The 19799-nt window shown below is 37.4% G+C and overlaps 1 protein-coding gene across 1 annotated transcript in view; it reads left to right on the top strand.

The window, feature by feature from the left end:
• The window catches only part of UNC13C (unc-13 homolog C), a 1717543-nt gene that overhangs the window by 1337601 nt on the left and 360143 nt on the right, over positions 1-19799 (top strand). The window contains exons 39-40 of the mRNA XM_081513848.1: positions 17642-17869; positions 18836-18977. Of these exons, the coding sequence (XP_081369974.1) occupies positions 17642-17869; positions 18836-18977 (370 nt within the window). The remainder of the gene's footprint in view (positions 1-17641; positions 17870-18835; positions 18978-19799) is intronic.

Genomic DNA, 19799 nt, shown 5'->3' with positions numbered 1-19799 from the left:
GCACTGACCTGTCACAACCCTCTTTGCTCCAGGCCAGTAGGAGAGGCCAGATTTCATCTACTTTTTCTTAAATTAACTCAATTCTGTCCTGTTACTTGAAAATATGGATACTGTTTTTTGGAAATAGCATTTGGTGATGGAAGAAATGCAGCTAATGGAGAAGTAGTTTCTCACCCTGAAGGATATTAAAAAAAAAAAAAAAAACTTTACAGTGTTGTTTTGGTTTCTGCCATACGATAATGCAAATCAGCCATAATTATACATATATACCCTCCCTCTTGAGCCTGCCTCTCCTCCCCTCATCTCACCCCTCTAGGTCATCACAGAGTGCCAGACTGGGCTCCTTATGTTATACAGTAACTTCTCACCAGCCATCTATTTTGCACATAGTAGTGTATGTATGTTGATGCTACTTTCTCCATTCATCTCCCTCTTTCTCTCCCCCGCTGCATCCTCAAGTCAATTCTCTATGTCTGCATCTTCATTCCTTCTCTGCAAATAGGTTCATCAACACCACTTTTCTAGATTCCATATATATGCATTAATATACAATATTTGTTTTTCTTTTTTTAATTTATTTATTTTAATTGGAGGCTAATTACAGTATTGTAGTGGTTTTTGCCATATATTGACATGAATCAGCCATGGGTGTACATGTGTTCCCCATCCTGAACTCCCCTCCCACCTCCCTCCCCATCCCATCCCTTGGGGTCATCACAGTGCACCAGCCCTGAGCACGCTGTCTCATGCATCGAACCTGGACTGGTGATCTGTTTCACATATGATAATATACATGTTTCAATGCTATTCTCTCAAATCATCCCACCTAGCCTTCTCCCACAGAGTCCAAAAGATTGTTCTTTACATCTGTGTCGCTTTTGCTGTCTCACATATAGAGTCATCGTTACCATCTTTCTAAATTCCATATATATGCGTTAATATACTGTATTGGTGTTTTTCTTTCTGGCTTACTTCGCTCTCTATAATAGGCTCCAGTTTCATCCACCTCATTAGAACTGGTTTGAATGCATTCTTTTAATGGCTGAGTAATATTCCATTGTGTATATGTACCACAGCTTCCTTATCCATTCATCTGTGAATAGACATCTAGGTTGCTCCCATGTCCTGGCCATTGTAAACAGTGCTGCGATGAACGTTGGGATACACGTGTCTCTTTCAATTATGGTTTCCTTGGTGTGTATGCCCAGCAGTGGGATTGCTGGGTCATATGGCAGTTCTATTTCCAGTTTTTTTAGGAATCTCCACACTGTTCTCCATAGTGGCTGTACTAGTTTGCATTCCCACTAACAGTGTGAGAGGGTTCCCTTTTCTCCACACCCTCTCCAGCATTTATTGTTTGTAGACTTTTGGATAGCAGCCATTCTGACTGGCATGAGGTGGTACCTCATTGTGGTTTTGATTTGCATTTCTCTGATAATGAATGATGTTGAGCATCTTTTCATGTGTTTGTTAGCCATCTGTATGTCTACTTTGGAGAAATGTCTGTTTAGTTCTTTGGCCCATTTTTTGATTGGCTCATTTATTTTTCTGGAATTGAGCTGCAAGAATTGCTTGTACATTTTTGGGATTAATTCTTTGTCAGTTGTTTCATTTGCTATTATTTTCTCCCATTCTGAAGTCTGTCTTTTCAACTTGCTTATAGTTTGCTTCGTTGTGCAAAAGCTTTTAAGTTTAACTAGGTCCCATTTGTTTATTTTTGCTTTTATTTCCATTACTCTTGGAGGTGGGTCATAGAGATCTTGCTGTGATTTATTTTGGCGAGTGTTTTGCCTATGTTTTCCTCTAGGAGTTTTATAGTTTCTGGTCTTATGTTTAGATCTTTAATCTATTTTGAGTTTATTTTTGTGTGTGGTGTTAGAAAGTGTTCTAGTTTCATTCTTTTACAAGTGGTTCACCAGTTTTCCCAGCACCACTTGTCAAAGAGATTGTTTTTTCTCCATTGTATATTCTTGCCTCTTTTGTCAAAGATAAGGTGTCCATGGGTGCATGGATTTATCTCTGGGTTTTCTATTTTTTTCCATTGATCTATATTTCTGTCTTTGTGCCAGTACCGTACTGTCTTGATGACTGTAGCTTTGTAGTATAACCTGAAGTCAGGCAGGTTGATTCCTCCAGTTCCGTTCTTCTTTCTCAAGATTGCTTTCGCTATTCGAGGTTTTTTGTATTTCCACACAAATTGTGAAATTATTTGTTCTAGTTTTCCGAAAAATACTGTTGGTAGCTTGATAGGGATTGCATTGAATCTATAGATTGCTTTGGGTAGTATACTCATTTTCACTATATTGATTCTTCCAATCCATGAACATGGTATATTTCTCCATCTATTTGTGTCCTCTTTGATTTCTTTCATCAGTGTTTTATAGTTTTCTATATATAGGTCTTTTGTTTCTTTAGGTAGATATATTCCTAAGTATTTTATTCTTTTCGTTGCATTGGTGAATGGAATTGTTTCCTTAATTTCTCTTTGTTTTCTCATTGTTAGTGTATAGGAATGCAAGGGATTTCTGTGTGTTAATTTTATATCCTGCAACTTTACTATATTCATTGATTAGCTCTAGTAATTTTCTGGTGGAGTCTTTAGGGTTTTCTATGTAGAGGATCATGTCATCTGCAAACAGTGAGAGTTTCACTTATTCTTTTCCAATCTGGATTTCTTTTATTTCTCTTTCTGCTCTGATTGCTCTGGCTAAAACCTCCAAAACTATGTTGAATAGTAGTGGTGAGAGTGGGCACCCTTGTCTTGTTCCTGACTTTAGGGGAAATGCTTTCAATGTTTCACCATTGAGGATAATGTTTGCTGTGGGTTTGTCATATATAGCTTTTATTATGTTGAGGTATGTTCCTTCTATTCCTGCTCTTTGGAGGGTTTTTATCATAAATGGATGTTGAATTTTGTCAAAGGCTTTCTCTGCATCTATTGAGATAATCATATGGTTTTTATTTTTCAATGTGTTTATGTGGTGTGTTACATTGATTGATTTGCGGATATTGAAGAATCCTTGCATCCTTGGGATAAAGCCCACTTGGTCATGATGTATGATCTTTTTACTATGTTGTTGGATTCTGTTTGATAGGATTTTGTTAAGGATTTTTGCATCTATGTTCATCAGTGATATTGGCTTGTAGTTTTCTTTTTTTGTAGCTTTTTTGTCAGGTTTTGGTATTAGGGTGATGGTGGCCTCATAGAATGAGTTTGGCAGTTTACCTTCCTTTGCAATTTTCTGGAAGAGTTTGAGTAGGATAGATGTTAGCTCTTCTCTAAATTTTTGGTAGAATTCATGTGTGAAGCTATCTGGTCTTGGGCTTTTGTCTGTTGGAAGATTTCTGATTACGGTTTCGATTTCCTTGCTTGTGATGGTTCTGTTAAGATTTTCTGTTTCTTCCTGGTTCATTTTTGGAAAGTTATACTTTTCTAAGAATTTGTCCATTTCTTCCAAGTTGTCCGTTTTATTGGCATATAGTTGCTGATCGTGGTCTCTTATGATCCTTTGTATTTCTGTTTTGTCTGTTGTGATTTCTCCAATTTCCTTTCTAATTTTGTTGATTTGATTCTTCGCCCTTTTTTTCTTGATGAGTTTGGCTAATGGTTTGTCTATTTTATTTATCTTCTCAAAGAGCCAGCTTTTAGCTTTGTTGATTTTTGCTATGGTCTCCTTTGTTTCTTTTTCATTTATTTATGCCCTAATTTTTATGATTTCTTTCCTTCTACTAACCCTGGGGTGCTTCATTTCTTCTTTTTCTAGTTGCTTTAGGTATAGAGTTAGGTTATTTATTTGATTTTTCTCTTGTTTCTTGAGGTAAACTTATATTGCTATGAACCTTCCCCTTAGCACTGCTTTTACTGAATCCCATAGGTTTTGGGTTGTTGTGTTTTCATTTTTATTCATTTCTATGCATATTTTGATTTCTTTTTTATTTCTTCTGTGATTTGTTGGTTATTCAGAAGTGTGTTGTTTAGCCTCCATATGTTTGTGTGTTTAATAGTTTCTTTTCCTGTAGTTGACATCTAATCTTACCACATTGTGATCAGAAAAGATGCTTGGACTGATTTCAATTTTTTTGAATTTACCAAGGCTAGGTTTATGACCTAGGATGTGATCTCTCCTGGAGAAGGTTCTGTGTGCACTTGAGAAAAAGGTGAAATTCATTGTTTTGGGTTGAAATGTCCTATAGATATCAATTAGGTCTAACTAGTCCATTGTATCATTTAAAGTTTGTGTTTCCTTGCTAATTTCCTGTTTAGTTGATCTATCCATAGGTGTGAGTGGGGTATTAAAGTCTCCCACTATTATTGTGTTACTGTTAATTTCCCCTTTCATTCTTGTTAGCATATGCCTTACATATCACAGTGCTCCTATGTTGAGTGCATATATATTTATAATTCTTATATCTTCTTCTTGGATTGATCCTTTGATCATTGTATAGTGTCTTTCTTTGTCTCTTTTCATGGCCTTTATTTCAAAGTCAATTTTATCTGATATGAGTATTGCTACTCCTGGTTTCTTTTGGTCTCCATTTGTGTGAAATATCTTTTTCCAGCCCTTCACTTTCAATCTCTATGTGTCCCTAGGTTTGAGGTGGGTCTCTTGTGGCCAACATATATAGGAGTCCTGTTTTTGTATCCATTCAGCCAGTCTTTGTCTTTTGGTTGGGGCATTCAACCCATTTACTTTTAAAGTAATTATTGATAAGTATGATCCCATTGCCATTTACATTGTTGTTTTGGGATCAAGTTTATACATCTTTTCTCTGTTTCCTGTCTGAAGAAGATCCTTTAGCATTTGTTGAAGAGCTGGTTTGGTGGTGCTGAATTCTGTCAGCTTTTGCTTGTCTGTAAAGCTTTCGATTTCTCTTTCATATTTGAATGAGATCCTTGCTGAGTACAGTAATCTGGGTTGTAGGTTTTTCTCTTTCATCACTTTAAGTATGTCCTGCCATTCCCTTCTGGCTTGAAGAGTTTCTATTGAAAGATCAGCTGTTATCCTTATGGGAATCCCCTTGTGTGTTATTTGTTGTTTTTCCCTTGCTGCTTTTAATATTTGTTCTTTGTGTTTGATATTCATTAATTTGATTAATATGTGTCTTGGGATGTTTTGCCTTGGATTTATCCCGTTTGCGACTCTCTGGGGTTCTTGCACTTGGGTGACTATTTCCTTCCCCATTTTAGGGAAGTTTTCAACTATTCTCTCTCAAGTATTTTCTCATAGCGTTTCTTATTGTCTTCTTCTTCTGGGACCCCTATGATTCGAATGTTGGGGCGTTTAACATTGTCCTGGAGGTCTCTGAGGTTGTCCTCATTTCTTTTCATTCTTTTTTTTTTTTTTTCCTCTCTGCCTCCTTTATTTCCACCATTCTCTCTTCCACCTCACTTATCGTATCTTCTGCCTCAGTCATTCTACTGGTGGTTCCCTCCAGAGTGTTTTTGATCTCAACTATTGCGTTATTCATTATTGATTGACTCTTTTTTATTTCTTTAGGTCCTTGTTAAACATCTTTTGCATCTTCTCAATCCTTGTCTTCAGACTATTTATCTGTAACTCCATTTTGTTTTCAAGATTTTGGATCACTTTTACTATCATTATTCTGAATTCTTTTTCAGGTAGACTCCCTATCTCCTCCTCTTTTGTTTGTTTTGGTGGGCATTTATCATGTTCCCTTACCTGCTGAATATGTCTCTGCCTTTTCATCTTGTTTAGGTTGCTGTGTTTGGTGTGGCCTTTCTGTATGCTGGAAGTCTGTGGTTCCTCTTTACTGTAGAGGTTCTTCCCTGTGGGTGAGGTTGGACGAGTGGCTAGTCAAGGTTTCCTAGTTGGGGAGGCTTGTATCGGTGTTCTGGTGGGTGGAGCTGGATCTCTTCTCTCTGGAGTGCAATGAAGTGTCCAGTAGTGAGTTTTGAGGTGTCTATGGGTTTGGTGTGACTTTTTGCCACCTGTATTTTAATGATCAGGGTTATGTTCCTGTGTTGTTAGAGAATTAGCTTAGTTTGTCTTGCTTTGAAACTTGTCGGCTCTTGGGTGGAGCTTGGTTTCAGGGTAGGAATGGAGGCTTTTTGATGAGCTCTTGTCGATTAATGTTCCCTGGAGTCAGGAGTTTTCTGGTGTTCTCAAGTTTTGGATTTAAGCCTCCTGCCTTTGGCTTTCAGTCTTATTGTTACAGTAGCCTCAAGACTTCTCCATCCATACCACACCAACAATAAAACGTCTAGTTTAATGGTGAAAAGATTCTCCATAGTGAGGGACACCCAGAGAGGTTCACAGAGTTACATGGAGAAGAGAAGAGGGAAGAGGGAGATAGAGATGACCAGGAGGAAAAGAGGGGGAGTCAAAGGGAGAGAGACAGATCTAGCCAGTAATCAGTTCCCTAAGTGTTCTCCACAGCCTGGAACACCGAAAGAGATTCACAGAGTTGGGTAGAGAAGAGAAGGGGGAGGGAGGAGATAGAGGTGACCGGGGAGTGAAAAAGGAGGGTCAAAAGGGGGAGAGAGCAATCAAGCCAGTAATCACACTCCTAAGTAAAAATGGGTACTGAAGATTGGACTCTTAAAGGTACAAAATTGATAACAAATACCAAAAAACAAAGATTAAAAGTCTAGAGTATAGGTTAGACTCCCAAAAATACAATATAAAAAAAAAATCACAAAAATTATAAAAATATATATATATGAAATTTGCTTTAAAAATAGGGTCTTTTTTTACAAGGTAATAGTAGGTTATAAAAATGAAAATTAATGATGCTTGAAACAGTTGATGCTTGAAAGTGTTGCACTCAATATGCCAGCAAGTTTGGAAAACTCAGCAATGGCCACGGGACTGGAAAAGGTCAGTTTTCATTTCAGTCCCAAAGAAATGCAATATCATTGTTACTGAAGTCAATTTTGAAAAGTCAAACGTAAAACAACTTCTAGTGCAGTGGGGAAACCACTAGTGCTTCAAATAATTCATACTAAATATTAATTCTGGAAATGGTGATGAAGTCCCATTTGACTTAAAGTTTTACCATTAGATGGTATCATCTATCAGTTTTAAATCCAGAATATTTTACTCGCTCATTGTAACAGCTTAATAATAAACATGATTGAAGTTGAAAAAAAATGAAAATTAAAGAAGTAATAAAGAACTTAAAAATTTAAAAAATTTAAATTAAAAAATGATAATAGTAAAATATATCTAAGAATTTCTCTGGAGCTGTTGAGGGCAGTGTGGCGTCAGTTCATTTTCAGATTGTTCTTTTCTCTAGTTTGTATTTCTCAAGGTCTGTAGGCCCCTTCCCATGTAGTCAGCGCTAACTATAGGGTTTTAATCTGTTGCACCTATCTCTTCCAAAGCAGTTCCCTCTTCTTTGTTTATTTTGACTTCCTCTGTTCACAAGTCTCTTCAGTATCTAACTTCTGCCCTGACACAAGAGGGTGAAGGTGGTCACTTATTTAGGCTCACTTGTTCAGTTGTGCTGTGGGGAGGGAGGAACACTGCAAACAAATATCACGGGCATGTGTGGGGAGTACTTGCAGTGTCTGGGCCGCACTGGGTTTGCCCCCACTCACAGCATGTGTGCTTTCCTGGTCTATACTGCTCAGGCTCCAGGTTGCTCTGCAGGGGAACTGTCCTAAGCAGGCCCTGGGTTTCGTGCACTTCCCAGGTCTAAGCCGCTCAGGTTCATGTTCTCAGGTAATCCACAAAGGCACAGACTCGGTTGAGCCTGCATTTTGTGCCCTTCCCAGGTCCAAGCAGCTCAGGCAACCAGGTGTTTGGCGAGCACACTCTCCCAAGGTGGGGATGTGTCTTATCGCCTCCCGGGTCCCAGCCACTAAGAGCACTGTCTCAGGTGTGCCGTGTGTCCTCTAGGGAGCTGCTCTCTGACTGCGACCCTCCTGGCAGATGTCAACAGTCCAGGATCCCAGGAAGACTTGGTTAGCAACTGGGAACCTGCTCACAGTTTGGTGGAGGATGCTGTCTCTGGGGCCAATATTGCCCCTCACCTTCCGGCTCTGGTTGTCACCTGCCTGCCTCTCTGCCTCTGGCAGGGGGAGGGACCGGCCTGCTGCCAGCTAGCTCTCCTCTGGTATTCATTCGGGTCCTTTGTTCTGTGAGCCAGCCAGGTTGTGCCTTATAGCTTTTCTCGGGAAAGTTCTCTCTCTCTCTCTCTCTTTTTTTTTTTACCTTCTCTGGGTTTCCCAGTTTGGGTTGCTATCTCACGTTAGCTCCCTCAGATCGTCCTAAGGGCATTCAGCCCTGGTCCTTACTCTAAGCATGCAGCCCATGTCTCCCTCTTCAGCCCCCGCTCAGTGCGGGTGGATGCGAGCGTCTGGGCTACTTCTCCACTAGGAGGTGCAGTTAGGTGCATAATCTGTGGTTTTTTGGTTTTTTTCCTTCCAGTTATGTTGCCCTCTGAGATTCCAAAACTCCCCTCAGACCCACCGGTTTCCTGGTGTTTGGAAACGTATCCTTCTTCACAACTTCCTCCCCGGGATGGGTCTCTGTCCCTAACTCTTTTGTCTCTCTTTTTATCTTTTATCTTTTGTCCTACCTCCTTTCAAAGAGAATGGGCTGCCTTTCTGGTGCCTGGTGTCCTCCGCCAGCATTCAGAAGTTGTCTTGTGGAAAATTCTATTTGTTTTTCTGTTTCTGATTTTCTTCACTCTGTGTAACAGGCTCTGGGTTCATTCACCTCGCTAGAACTGACTCAAATTAGTTCTTTTTTATGGCTGAGTTATATTCCATTGTACATATGTACTACATCTTCTTTACTCACTCATCTTTCAGTGGACATCAGGGTTGCTTCCATGTCCTGGCTATTGTAAATAGTGCTGCAGTGAACACTGGGGTCCATATATATATTTTTTTGGATTGTGGTTTTCTTAGGCTGTATGCCCAGTAGTGAAGTTGCTGGGTCATATGCTAGATTTTTTTCTTAGCTTTTTAAGGAATCTCCATACTGTTCTCCACAATGGTTGTATTAGTTTACATTCCCACCAACAGTGTAGGAGGTTTCCCTTTTCTCTGCAACCTCTCCAGCATTTATTGTTTGTAGATCATTTGATGACGGTGATTATGACTGATGTGAGGTGATACCTTATTGTAGTTTTGATTTGCATTTCTCTAATAATTAGTGATGTTGAGCCTCTTTTTTATGTGTTTATTGGCCATCTGTATGTCTTCTTTGGAGAAATGTCTGTTCAGTTTTTCTGCCCATTTTTTGATTGGGCTTTTTTTTCTTGATATTGAGATGTATGAGCCACTAATATATTCTGGAGATTAATCCTTTGTCATTTGTTTCATTTGCAATTGTTTTCTTCCATTATGAGTGTTGTCTTTTAATCTTGTCTATTATTTCCTTTGCTATGCAAAAGCTTTTAAGTTTAATTAGGTCCCATTAGTTTATTTTTGTTTTTATTTCTATTATTCTAGGAGGTGTCACCTTGAAGGATATCAATGTAACCCATAACTACCTTGTCCAAACAGTTATGGTGGCAGTTTTAAACTAGGAAAATGTGAAAAAAAGAAGTGTATGTCATTTGGGATGAGATTATATGCAGAGTGAGACATATGTAAAAGAGATATCATGCATAAAATATTTCCCTTGATTATCTATTTAAAGTAGAAAAAAAAAAACCTTCAAAATCAGAAAAATATGCAAGTTGCCATGAAGTCTAACCCGGCTGGACAGCACTTTCTTACACATCTCCAAAAAAGAAATCCCAGAGTCCCACTGAAAAAAAAAATTCTACCTAGTTTTAGTTCCTAACTGGAAATTTCAAGTATCTGCATAAAAACGAGAAAGTGTTGCATCAAGAGTTCAGGAAAGCAGCATCTTGTGAGATGTATTATTTTGTTCTGTGTTTCCCACTAACATTATGTTAAGCTTATGTTCACTAATGCTTAGCCATTGTGAATTCATAAGATTCACAAAATCTGGCTAGTACATTCCTGTCTGCAAACTACTGATTTTTTTTTTTTTTTTGGTATTTGTGTTACCACATTTTGCAACCACGCTATCTTAAGACAGGATGTTATTTGTATAGGTTGTACAGCTACTGTGGGTGGGAGCTTTATTCTGAGCTTTCAGATCTAGAAAAAAAGTTATCAGTGTTGTCCCTGGTCTCAGACATATTTTCTACAACTTAGGTTCATAAATTTGAACACATATCTTGGAAACTTTTGACATTTTGCTTTGTCAATAGCAAGTATACAAAGTATGTTTATATAATCAATACTTAGGAAGCTTTGTACTTGCTGCTTTAGGGTGGAGACCAGTCTTTGTTTCTCCATAATTTAGCACACGTGTAAGCACAGCTAACTGCATAATAAATGCTGGGAAGCAACAAATGAGGACATGAGAGCGCAATTAGAAATAGCATGAAATAGTTTAGAGATCATTCTTCCCTAGAACCATAGATCATTAGGGGAGCCTTTGAGATCCATGAATTGGAAGAATCCAAGCTACTGATTTTACTTAGTGCAGACAGCTCAGTGTCTTATCAAAAAAAAAAAAACCCACAATGACTAACATAGGTAGGGTTACAACTAAGGTCTCTGAACTCCTAGCCTAGTGATCTCTCCTAATTATAAAGAAACATGCAAAATGGACCCCTAGAGGGGGAAATTGAAAGTTGTTGAATTTTATTTCTAGTGTTTTCCTCCTCTCCTTGTCTTTTAGACAATCTGTGCTGCCCAGCCTTTGGTTTCCCAGGCCTTGCCTTCAGGATGACTCCCTAAGACCCTCTCTATGGCCAACCCACCAAGCTCAAGGTTCACCCACTCTCCATCATCTCTATCTCCAGCCACAACATACTCACTATGCTGACTTTTCAGTACTAAATAGGAAATGATTTGATAAGATAATTTGGATAAAAGTGGAATCAATAGTTAAATTACTTTAATACAGTGATCAGTTTCTTAATCCAAAGGAATAACCTCATAATGGATCATTTTCAGGGTATGTATGGATACAAAAAGGGTGAATATGCCTCACTTAATGTGACAGATGGAGAAGGCAATGGCAACCCACTCCAGTACTCTTGACCTGGAGAATCCCAGGGACAGAGAAGCCTGGTGGGCTGCAATCCCAGGGACAGAGAAGCCTGGTGGGCTGCCATCTAGGGGGTAGCACAGAGTTGGACACGACTGAAGCAACTTAGCAGCAGCAGCAATGGGACAAAAATATTCTATGTAACCTAAGAAAAAAGGCTATCTATCTATCTGTATGTATTTTTTTGGAGTCCTGAGCTACTTGAGAAAGATCTGGCTTCTAATCCTGTCACTAGTAAGAGTTTTCTAAAACCTCTCTGAGCACCATTTTCCATATATGTGAAAGGGATTAATAATACCTGTCAATGCTCTCCAGTTAAAGATCACTAAGAACACTCCTGTGGTTTTAAAAGTTCAGTTTATTACCCAGGGCTTCAATGGAGAATGCACACCAGGGTGAAGCACAGGGCATCTCAGTGAGAGAGTGTTAAAAAGAGAGGGTGTCTCTGGATCAGGTGTTGTCTTAGAGTGAGGACAATCCTGTTATTGTGAACATAAAAGGAAAAAGCTTACATATAAGAAAGCAGACAAGAGTGAGACTAATAGCTGAATTTAGTAAAGAAGCAGTGGTCACTCACGTGGAGGAGGATGTTTGGTATTTTGCGGTAACACGGTGACGTGGTTTTCAACTGTGCTTAGAAAAACTTAGAGTGGTCGTATTTGTTTTGTTTTAAGAGGGACCATGTGCAAGGTTGATGACCCATGAGGGTCCTTACACCCAGCTGGAGAGCAAGATGGCCTAGTGGTGAGCACTGGGACAGCTTCCAGCCACAGTGTGAACCAGTTGTGTTAGCCAATTTCTAGATGTCAGAGGCTATTTAAAAATAGAGAAAAAGGAAAAAAATCCTCTGTTTAATTTTTTGTTTCTATTCATTTTCTTTCTTTCTCTTTTCTGAAAAAGATTTGAAGTAATCTATGTAGCTAAGTGGTGAGACAAACAAGTTCTGTCTTCTTCCTATCTCTTCCTTGCTCCCTTCTTTTTCTCGTACACAGTAAAAATGTTTTTTAAGTCACCCCCACCCCCTTTTTTTTTTTTAACAATTTATTTGTTCCCGTAAATCCCCATAGATAGTTTTAGACTCTGAAATGATTGGGAAATCTTGAGAAAGCAAATATGTAAATAATGCTCGTGAGATGCAGGTTTGATACACAATTGTGAGAGTGCATTCCTGATTTTGTGGAGGATTTTGAGACACGAATGTTTCTAAACTTCTTCTAAAAGATTGCATTTACTAAAAATGGGATGATGGAATCTGGTGGGGTTGGTCTAGTGGAGAGGGCAGGAATGGTTGCTTCTGTTTGTTGGGAGCTACAGGTTTAATGACAGTGAAGTCACTTTATAGAAGGTGGCAGTTCCTGGAAAGGGGGCTCCCAGCCCATATTCCCCTCCTCCAGGGGTGGGAGATGATGCTAGGCTGGATCTTTGCTCCTCCGGTTACCCTCTTATTAAACATCAGTCCTTTGTTGTGTGGGAGAAATCATGCGGAGTGTGTGGCTTTGATGTTACAAGGAAAAGGAGGTGGCTGACTTAAAGACTGGGGAGTCGCAGGGCTTTTCCTTGAAAGATTGAAGGCATGGTAAAAGAGGAGGGTTAAGATTATCTTAGTTGTAAAAGCTGCTAAAGGGAAAGGGTAGGAAATGCCAACAACATGCCCACCTATGTGATTTCATGGGAGAGGGAAGCAGGAACATCAAAAGCAGGTCCACCTACACGATTTTACTGGTAAAGACAGTAAAAGCAGTAAAGTTTATCAGATTAGACACTCTTAGGAAGACACATGGCTCAGTATCAGATCCTGAGTGCAGGGTTATTAACCACTTGCAGCCTCTGGGTTCAGCAGCTTCAAATGCAGGTAAAGGGTTAATGGATGCTAATAATAAATTACTATTAACATTCTTGTTATCATTATTATTTTCTGCAGTCTCTGAATTTTGTTGTCTTTGGACTCCCATCTAGTGAACAGTTATAGAGCATTTAGCCTTGGCAGATGCTGAGCATGACACTGTCCAGGGCAAAGTTTTCAAGGAGTTGCTTCATGGGGCAGGTGAAGTGCAAAACCCTAACATTTCTTGGTAATGTGAAATTCTTTAATAAATGCTATACCCTCATCTTTGTCCTGAAATCCCTATGCTTATTCAATTACTAGTATTGAAACTATATCAATATGTTATTTAATCCTTACAATGACCCTGTAAAGGAAGACAGTAATATTGTTTCCTTCTTTTTCTCAGATGACAAAACTAAAGCTTACAGAAAGAATTAACTAGCCCAAGTTCCGGAGAAGGTAATGGCACCCCACTCCAATACTCTTGCCTGGAAAATCCCATGGATGGAAGAGCCTGGTGGGCTGCAGTCCATGGGGTCGCTAAGAGTCGGACACGACTGAGCGACTTCACTTTCACTTTTCACTTTCATGCACTGGAGAGGGAAATGGCAACCAACTCCAGTGTTCTTGCCTGGAGAATCCCAGGGACGGCAGAGCCTGGTGGGCTGCCATCTCTGGGGTCGCACAGAGTCGGACACGACTGAAGTGACTTAGCAGCAGCAGCAGCAGCCCAAGTTCAGATCATAAGTGGCAAATCAGAATTTAAACAGAAGGCTGTCTCCTTCTGTAACCACAGCACCATGAGCGCTATGCTCTTTGGTCTTATTTAAAAGTAGTTTTCTTGATTTACTTTTTTCACTTATACTTGGACTTATGCCCTTGCTTTATGTTATTAAATGCATGAAGTACATATGCCAACCAAATTCTGCTTTTATAATGGTGGGTACACATTTGTCTTCTGAGAATCCCAAATCCGAAGCTAAGAACCCAGTGTATTTTGTCTCTTCATAAGATATGACAAAGAATGTCTGACATTTTGCATAGCAACTCATTCTTGTTTCTTCCAGTATTTTTGGCCTTATGGTCACAGTATGCAAAAAGTTTATAGCACATTAAATTAAACCCAGGACCAAATTGAATAGTCAAATATAGTAATTGTTTTCTTTTAGATTCCCCCAATAAACATTTTATCTTTATTGAGTGTATCTTATTTTCCAAGCAGTGTACTAGATACTTGGAATACACATTTAACTGAAGTTGGCCTTAAAGACTAGTATGTAGAAGGTGTGTGTGTGTGTGTGTGTGTGTGTGTGTGTGTGTGTGTGTGTAAAACCAATACTGACAGAAGTAGTTGCATCAGTGTTGGTTGATAAATATTGAAGAATTCTGTGAGGCAGTTGCTTGAAATCAGCCATGTTAGGAATATTTACAGCACAGAAATCTGCAAATGCTATAAATCAAGTTTGGCTTTTGTTGTTTTGCTTTTTTCCATGGGGGAGGGAAGAAAATGTGACCACTGAATTTAGAAAGCCAGGATTTCTTTTAAAGAAAAGATAATATCATATGCTGAGAGTGGAGAGTAATGGAGAGTGAAAATGTTTTAGAACAGCTGTTGAAAAAATAGGAAAGAGAAGAGACTGGGGCCAAGGTGGGGTGATGCATTTGTCACATACGTATAGGTAGTTATTTGGAAGGAAAACTGAAATTATAAATCACCATATAAAAATGATGAAACTGTTACTTTCATATGCAATTTAGATGCTTTTGGTAATGAATAAAAATGAAAGAAAAATGAAGGTTTCTAGCTAATTGGCTTTGTTCCATTAAATTAGGTGTAAGGGCATCATGTGAGATAAGCCTGCCTCTGTCTAAGGTTGAATTCCCTTGCAGTCTTGTGCATAATTGCATTTTCTGACCTGTCAATTAAGTGTTTTTAAAAGTAACAAAAATGAGTTCCATTTGGATAATGTATTACACTTTACAAAGTGCTTTCATTGTGTAATATCTCTTTTGATCTTTATTATTGACCTCTGGTTGACTTATTACTGTATTTCAGTGAAGCTGCTAGATCTTCTACCACATACTTTGAAGGAAGACTCATATGAATACAAATCTGTTTATCTCTGGTGACTTTGAGATAAACAGAATAAGCCCAAAGGAAAATAATAAGCCAAAGAGCTGGAAATTTATTTAAGAAATAGCTTCATTAGAAAAATAAGATGAGCTATGTGGGTTCAATAAGTGAGGGGGCAATGAAAAGTCATTGTAGATGAGTCACAAAAAGTATGAATTGGTCCGTATCCCGAAACTAAATCAAAGTTGAATCATTTTTCAGATCAAAAGCATAAAAGCTATGTGTCTTTTCTAGAAATAATAGATAAAAGGCTCAAACGTAAGTCTCTACTAACTTGCTCTCCTAGATTGGTGATTTTACAATTTATGGGTCTGTCTGTTGTCTGTACATATTAGAGTAGATATTCTACTCCAGCATCAAGAGCATTGGTGAATTATTTCAAAGTTAATTGTCAAGCTTTCCTAATTGATTCTTTAAGAGAATTTAAGCAGTGGTTGTTAACTGCAGAGGTTTGGTTTCTTAGGAAGAAAAATCTTTTGACATTCTAGCCTTGAATTTGGTAGTTATTATTGGGATGAATATTTATTATGTGGATGGCGGTCAATTGGCTCTGCCTGAATTAGAAAAATAATCCAAAATGCATTTAACTTTTGAGGACTTTAACATACTTTTCTAGAGCTTTGAGGGCATTAATAGACATAACAAGCATAGTTGTTTAGAAATAAAATATCGGGGAAAGCCAGTATTTTAATGATGCTTCTAACCCTTTGGACATTCTTCGAATCACCTTTAAAACCAAACTTTTGAGGCACTTTGAATCTTGCAGGTGACTTTTTCAAGCCACTATTGTTTTTTTTTTTTTTCTATTTAATGATTAATCCAATACTTGAAGTAAAACATCTCTTTTGGGGAGTTGCAACTATGTAGTCTAGCCTGTGCTAATTTTACTCTGTGAGAATTATGCTCTATGGAACCAAGCCATTATTAACAAATTACAAGAATGCTTAAAGGTACATAACTCACAAATGTGTAGTTATTCTAGGGCATGTTTTAACAGATCACTATGGCATTAAGAATGTCCCTTCAAATTATATCTTAAACGGAATACGTTAATTTTTAGTATTCTTTTTTTAAAATGTGATTTAAATCCTCAAAGGTTAAAAAATATATAAAGACAAGGAACTGCTCTTTCTACCAATAGAATATACATCTCTTTTACCATACTTTAATTACATCTTGATTACTACAAATGCACTTTTACCACTTTAGAAAACAAATGTTATATTTTCAAATAATGAAGATGTTCACTAAAATACTGATGTTAAATTTTATATGAGTTTATTATAAGGAAAGTTAATAGTTGACCTTCCCTTTTAGTTTTAGTTTCCGTGTTTAAATCAGGTGCACAACATTTACAGAAGTAGATTCAAAGAACATTAATGAGGCTATCCTTTGTGGTTAGAATTATGTAGATAAATCATCACATTCAATCTCTAAACAATTTTATGAGCTATTAGTATGCCTATTTCATAAATACAGTATTTCAAAATATATAATACAAGATGGGCAGTATTTATAGTCATGGAGATAAAAATTGGAATGATTACTACCTATAGCCATGATATTCTTTTCATTATATCTCAGTTGCTTCTGTACCAAAAAGTGTTTGGTTGCAGCAGCGACAGTCCCTCTGGACCCTGATACATGGTCTTTTACTTTGCTACTTCACACTCAGTAGGAACCTTGAGAGTCAGAATCAAGGTCCACTGTTTGCTTGTGGAATACAGAGGCCACACAGAGCATTGAGACTAGCGGGCTGGTGGTTGGAGAAGCTGAGGGACTCAAGGATTGCTTTTTGGGAATTCTTCACTGTCAGGATTTGTTAACAAGAGTTTATAACACAAAGAAAGTTTATAGACCAGAAAATTGAGACCAATCATAACAAATAATGTTCTAGAAGTAAAAAATTACTTTTTGAGTAGAAAGCGAAAATTCAACCTGTTTAAAACTGTGGCCATATCATAGAACGAGAGTTCACGTCTGTGGTCCATGATGTAGGGATAGTGCATCCCAGTGGTTTCTAAATCCTTTTTAAATAGAATCACTTTCATTCTAATAGAATCACTTTCATTTTACTTAGAATATAGTCTTACCCTATATTTCAATCTAATGGATAGTGGTAGTTTTCATCTTGCAAAGAAAAATGTAAGCTTTTAATTATGATAAATTTCATGAATTAAAAATAATCAGGCACTTTAGGTGAATGCAAGTATTTGAAATGTTGATTTTTGAGTGACATTTGCCATATGTATCTGTATCTCAATTTCTTCTTGGTTACCCAGTGAGTAAATATGTGTGGTATGTAACACATTTGATTGTGTGTATTCTTTTGGTTTGGAAAGTTGTTTTTAAAAATTCAAACCAAATATTTGCACAACTGTGATTCAGTTCAGTAATACAACTAAAAACCCCTGGCATCGTGGATGTCCATTACCTACAGTAGCATAAGGGCTAGTCATTCTAAATCTCAGTATGGTGCTTATTCTCCTGGTATTTTCTGAAAAAGCTACCCTGACTCCTGAGAATTAAAGCATTCATTCATTCTCATGTTCTTCCCTTTTTTCTGGCCCTTCTTCTCTTGGTCTGTGAAAAAGAGCTTCATGTATATTTACATCATCATCAATTTTTCTATTATAGGAGCAGCAGAAAAGAGTTCTAAGCATGGTGCTGAAGATAAGACTCAAACCATTATTACAGCCATGAAAGAAAGAATGAAGATCAGGGAGACAAACAGGCCAGAGGTGTTTGAAGTAATTCAGGAAATGTTTCAGATTTCTAAAGAAGATTTTGTGCAGTACACAAAGGCAGCCAAACAGAGTGTACTGGATGGCACATCTAAGTGGTCAGCAAAAATAACCATTACAGGTAAAAATAAGTGTTTTTGAAAATGTGTATTCTACTTTGAGATTTTTATATATCTTAGAAATCACTGCTAATAATTCTTATAGGCAAAATAAGTAGATTTTTTTCAGTCTTGTCAAGTTTGAAGTTTAATTGAAACTTCAAATTTCTAAAAGGTATGGTAGATAATTGAAGTCATTTCAGTCCATGTCTCATTCTAATCAAAAGCTCTTCAAGAGTTCTGTTTTGTAATATATTTGTCAATACCCTGAAGTTTACAAGAGATTAGTTGTGTTGCTGCCTGACACTGATAAATAACAAGAATAGCCAATAATCTCTTTAGTCAGTTTTTCTTAATGAGAAAACAAATATCCTTTTACTTACTCCTTGATCAATACCCCTTATCCATTTGATCCTTGACTCAATGCAATTTGAGTGTAGTGATGTCTAGTAATTTGAACTTCTGAAGTTGCTTGTAATAGTAACAGCAACTGCATAGGTTATCATGCTAATATTTACCAAGCCTCTTAACTCACTCATATTGTATTAAAAAGGTAAAATAAAGAAGCTTCTCTTTAATACTGACAGTAAACTCACATACACAAACACATTTTAAATCACAGACTTTGAACTACATTGGATAATTCAAAATATTTACTGAATTAATGAATTAATTGGCTTAATGTTTATGCATTCTCATTTGTGTATACATGCATGCAGTGACCTATGAGTATATAGCTAATAAATATATGCAGATGTATGTCTACTGTTCATTACAGGAAAAAGGAAATATTAATCAAAGGTTTTAATGATGTGTGATTCATTCTTTCATTAAACATTTTATTAAATCCTGTTGTTCATGTGACTGAAAGCAATGGGGATGTGTCTGCAAACCCAGGGAACAAAGTAATAGAAAACGTTTCCTTCATTATCAGTTTTTTGTTTCTGCAAGAATACTTATACTAAAAGTTTGAATTTGGTTTGTTTCAGTGGTTTCTGCACAAGGCTTGCAGGCAAAAGACAAAACAGGGTCTAGTGACCCGTATGTTACAGTTCAAGTCGGAAAGAACAAAAGAAGGACTAAAACCATTTTTGGAAACTTAAATCCAGTATGGGATGAAAAGTTTTATTTGTAAGTATATAATGGAAAACTATTAAAATATTGAAATACTTGAGGATAAATTTACAAGCCTGCAAAATATACAGGCAATTATCTCATGTTTTAATTGTATCTATGCAGGAATTATAAAAAGATGTTGTGAACTGATGTTGTGAACTTATTTAATACTCATAATATTTATTGTTACTCATCTTGAGAAGCAAGTGAATAAAAAGAATATTACAAACAAAAAAGGTAGCACAGCTGGGGTTAGTTTGTAGGAGAAAAAAATGATTACAACATGATGTGTAACTTGAGTTGGCCCAGTATAGTGAGGAATTTACAGGCTTGATTCAGCAATATTTTGACATCTGAAGATTTATGGCTGAAAACAGTAGAAAGACTTTAAGCATCACATGGCCCATCATACCCATACCAGGTGTACTGATTGAAATGGTCGATGATAACTTTTAGAACCTCTCATTTTCTGTGGGTCATTTATTTTTAAACCTTTTATATCCTGTACCAAACAGCAAGGAATCATTTTTTCTGTCAAGGGTTCCTTTCTTTCTGTCACTCCTTCTTGGAGAGAGATAAGATGACTTCCAGTTACCATTTGTTGGAAATGAAAATCCCAATCTGTGAGTTTAAAAGTAAAGCATGCTTTTTTCTTTCCTTCTTTTTTTGTTGGTGGTTTAAACATGGATCTCCTTTACATGCTAAGTAAGCAAACACAACACATACAGATTGTGTGGGAATGTGGGAAATAGTGTGCATGAAATAAGAGTTTCAGGTGTATATTGGCTCAGGAAGTATTAAGAAAAGAGTGTGGAAAATGAGTTGGGACCCAATAAG

Source organism: Giraffa tippelskirchi, chromosome 7 (genome assembly GCF_054371585.1).
Source record: "Giraffa tippelskirchi isolate mGirTip1 chromosome 7, T2T-mGirTip1v1.2.pri, whole genome shotgun sequence".
Classification (NCBI taxonomy): Eukaryota; Metazoa; Chordata; class Mammalia; order Artiodactyla; family Giraffidae; genus Giraffa; species Giraffa tippelskirchi.
Note: the sequence above shows the minus strand (reverse complement) of the source record. Positions and strands in the feature narration are given on the sequence as shown.